We start from the raw sequence: 3,664 nt of genomic DNA on the forward strand, positions 1-3,664 counted from the left end.
CTCATGGGAAGTGTAGTTCCACAACAGCTAGAGAGCCGCAGGTTGCCTACCCCTGGGTTATGTCAATTCAGCAGGCAGGTTGGGAAGCCTAGACGGAGTGCTGCTAACACCCATTGTCCAAGTCGGAAAAACAGCCCTGATGGCATGTGACTTGTACAAGACATTTGCCCATGTATGGCCACCCTAGCATGCGCTGCAAAGATTTCCTGCAGTCAATTGATTTAAATTGCTAATACAACAAAAAAGTCTACAGATCCATTGAAGCAGAGGTCTTCCTTGTCTTCTTTTAATTGTCTTGGCAATTTTCCTTTGGCCCAAATTGGCATTTTACACAAGCTCTATAGAGGCACGTTGTTGGTCACCATGTGTGACCTGTGAGTCGATGTGCCAGACAGGCTTTCACTAAGTGCATTTTGCATGAGCTCTGCAATAGACTGTCTCACTTTATCCTTCATATCCTTCCCCATGAAGACGTAGAGTATTGGGTTGATGCAACTATTGAACAGGGCCAGAGACTGAGAGAGAAAGTCAAGGATCTCCACAACTTCATTTTGAGAGAAGATCAGGATTACACCCGTGGTGTGGTAGGGGGCCCAGGTGATGAAAAATGCGGCTATGATCCCTAAGGACACCTTGATGATTTTATTACCAACTTCTGAAAATCTTCTGTTTTGTAATATAAAAGCCACAGAAATATAACACATAGAAATGATTAAGAATGGAAGCAGAAAACCAAAAACCATATAGATGTAAGTGGTGGGCTCTATTACGTGCGCTTCGGAATAGCATTGAGCTGTGTTATTAGGAGTGGAGAAAGTTCTGTACAGGAACTTAGGTAGACATAAGACAGAGGACAACAGCCAAATAGCCAAGCATGTCATCCACGTAGTTCGTAGGCCTCTGTGATTTCGGGCCCAAATGGGTTGAACAACCAGGATGCAACGGTCAACGCTGATAGCCACCAAGGTGAAGACGCTGGAGAACATGTTCAAAGCAATGGTGAAGGGTAAAATCTTGCAGAGTGCAGGACCATATAGCCAATCTGCGTAGAAGTACTGCGCTATAATGAATGGGAGACACAAGCAGCACATAATATCGGCCACAGCAAGGTTCCAAAACCAAATGGTGGTCATGGTCCACTTCATCTTCACTCCGGTAACCCAAAGCACCAGAGCATTGCCGGGGACACCTACGAGGGTTGTGAAAGATAAAAGCAGGACTGTGAACAAATGCCCATGGCTGTAAAAGATGTGTGGTTCCTTTTCATCACTGACATTTGACATCTTGCTTCCCTGTAAAGGAATTGACAGTTACTAGATGTGTCTGATCATTATTCTATATTTGTTGTTTTAAAGAAGCTGTGGCCATGGATGTCCTCACCAAAGGGGTGGGGATGCTGGTGATATCACTAACTTAATAAAGCCATAGGCCATGGCCATACATTGTTCAATGGTATTGTTGGAAAATGCCCATTATACAGTGGATATAAAAAGTCTACACACCCTGCTAAAATCATGATAAATAGGAGTCAGTACACACCTTCCATCATTTAAAGTGCCTCTGATTAACCCCAAATAAAGTTCAGCTGTTCTAGTAGGTCTTTCCTGACATTTTCTTAGTCGCATCCTACAGCAAAAGCCATGGTCCGCAGAGAGCGTCCAAAGCATCACAGGGGTCTCATTGTTAATAGGTATCAGTCAGCAGAAGGGTACAAAAGAATTTCCAAGGCATTAGATATACCATGGAACACAGTGAAGACAGTCATCATCAAGTGGAGAAAATATGGCACAACAGTGACATCACCAAGAACTGGACGTCCCTCCAAAATGAATGAAAACACGAGAAGAAAACTGGTCTGGGAGGCTGCCAAGAGGCCTACAGCAACATTAAAGGAGCTGCAGGAATATCTGGCAAGTACTGGCTGTGTGGTCCATGTGACGCCAATCTCCTGTATTCTTCATATGTCTGGGCGATGGGGTAGAGGGAAAGACGGAAGCCTTTTCTTGGGAAGAAAAACTTCCAAGCCCGGCTAAATTTTGCAAAAACACAACTGAAGTCTCCCAAAAGCATGTGGGAAAATGTGTTCTGGTCTGATGAAACCAAGGTTAATTCCAAAAGATATGTTTGGTGCAAAAACAACACCGCACATCACCAAAAGAACACCATACCCACCGTGAAGCATGGTGGTGGCAGCATCATGCTTTGGGGTTGTTTTCTTCATGTGGAACTGGGGCCTTAGTCCAGGTAGAGGGAATGATGAACAGTTCCAAATACCAGTCAATATTGGCACAAAACCTTCAGGCTTCTGCTAGAAAGCTGAACATGAAGACGAACTTCATCTTTCAGCATGACAACGACCCAAAGCATACATCCCAATCAACAAAGGAATGGCTTCACCAGAAGATGAAAATTTTGGAATGGTCCAGCCAGAGCCCAGACCTGAATCTGATGGAAAATCTGTGGGGTGATCTGAAGAGGGCTGTGCACAGGAGATGACACCCAATCTGACAGTTTTGGAGTGTTCTTGCAAGGACGAGCGGACAAATATTACTAAATTAAGATGTGCCGTGCTGATAGACTCCTCCCCAAAAAGACTGAGTGCTGGAATCACATCAAAAGGGGCTTCAACAAAGGATTAGTGTAAGGGTGTGCACACTTATGCAACCATATATTTTTATTTTTACTTCCCTCCACCTAAAAGATTTCAGTTTGTTCAACTGCGTTGTACAGTTTATAGGTCACATTAAAGGTAGAAAAAGTTCTGAAACGATTTATCTTTGTCTCATTTTTTTTACATCACAGAAACAGGACATTGTAACAGGGGTGTGAAGACTTTTTACATCCACTGTATACAGAGGCAACAATAAGAGATCAGTACTGCTCAACCATGAGTCACCGAGGAGCTCGGAAAGGAAAATGTCCAGTTGGCAACTCGTTGTCTCCCGATAAGAACACTTCATTGGCTACCAGGTAGATAAAACCACTTACATGTTTCAGGTGTCAGGCTTTGGTCAGAACGAGAAGGCCCCTCCCCCTCTTCTAGCAGAAATCCTCCCCCCTTTCAACAATCCCTCCCCCTTCTAGCTCAAATACTCCTCCCTCCCAAATTACCCCCCGCACAAATCCTCTTACCACCCCCTTCCATCACCACTATAAATCTACTCCAGTACAATTCTTTGCTAACTGCCCACCCCTTGCAGGTCATATGGTCCCCTAGTGCTAGTTCCTGAAACCCTTGGACAGACCTCAGCACAGCTCAACACATGGGGACATCCCTCTTTCAGGCTCCAGCTACTCTTGTGCATAATACATGTCAGAGCTGAGGAGGAGCCTAGCTTTCCCGAATCTGATGTGTTTTTGGAAATCGCAGGGTTAGGGACCCGGGGAACCTTGCAGGAGATGCAGGGCAGGTGCTCAGGGTCCCGGCACTAGCACACCCCTGCCAGGTGATTATGTATAGTCAAAAAGCTGGAACTTGTTCTGGCACTGGGCTCTGGAACTCGGATCACAGGAATCCAGGAAGGTTGGGATTTATGATTTTGTGCCCCTAAGAATTTGGGGCCCAGGGCAACCGCCCCTGTGGCTCCTCCACTGGTCCCAATACAAACATTACTAACCAAAAACTTCAATGTATCACAAATATCAATTATACTAACCTCAAAAT

At 44.9% G+C, this 3,664-nt stretch overlaps 1 protein-coding gene across 1 annotated transcript; it reads right to left on the reverse strand.

Moving 5' to 3' along the window:
• Positions 1-267: 267 nt before the first annotated feature.
• On the reverse strand, positions 268-1,283 carry LOC149434259 (C3a anaphylatoxin chemotactic receptor-like). Its single transcript, XM_089663869.1, has one exon. It carries the CDS (start codon positions 1,281-1,283, stop codon positions 339-341), a length of 945 nt encoding a protein of 314 aa, XP_089519995.1. The 3' UTR covers positions 268-338.
• Between the last annotated feature and the right edge of the window lie 2,381 nt (positions 1,284-3,664).

The sequence above is a fragment of the Staurois parvus genome, unplaced genomic scaffold, assembly GCF_062004578.1.
Source record: "Staurois parvus isolate SC_StPar_1 unplaced genomic scaffold, SC_StPar_1.0 ptg001793l, whole genome shotgun sequence".
Classification (NCBI taxonomy): domain Eukaryota; kingdom Metazoa; phylum Chordata; class Amphibia; order Anura; family Ranidae; genus Staurois; species Staurois parvus.

Coding starts and splice junctions, on each gene's coding strand:
- LOC149434259 (XM_089663869.1), bottom strand. CDS start 1,283: ATGTCAAATGTCAGTGATGAAAAGGAACCACACATCTTTTACAGCCAT.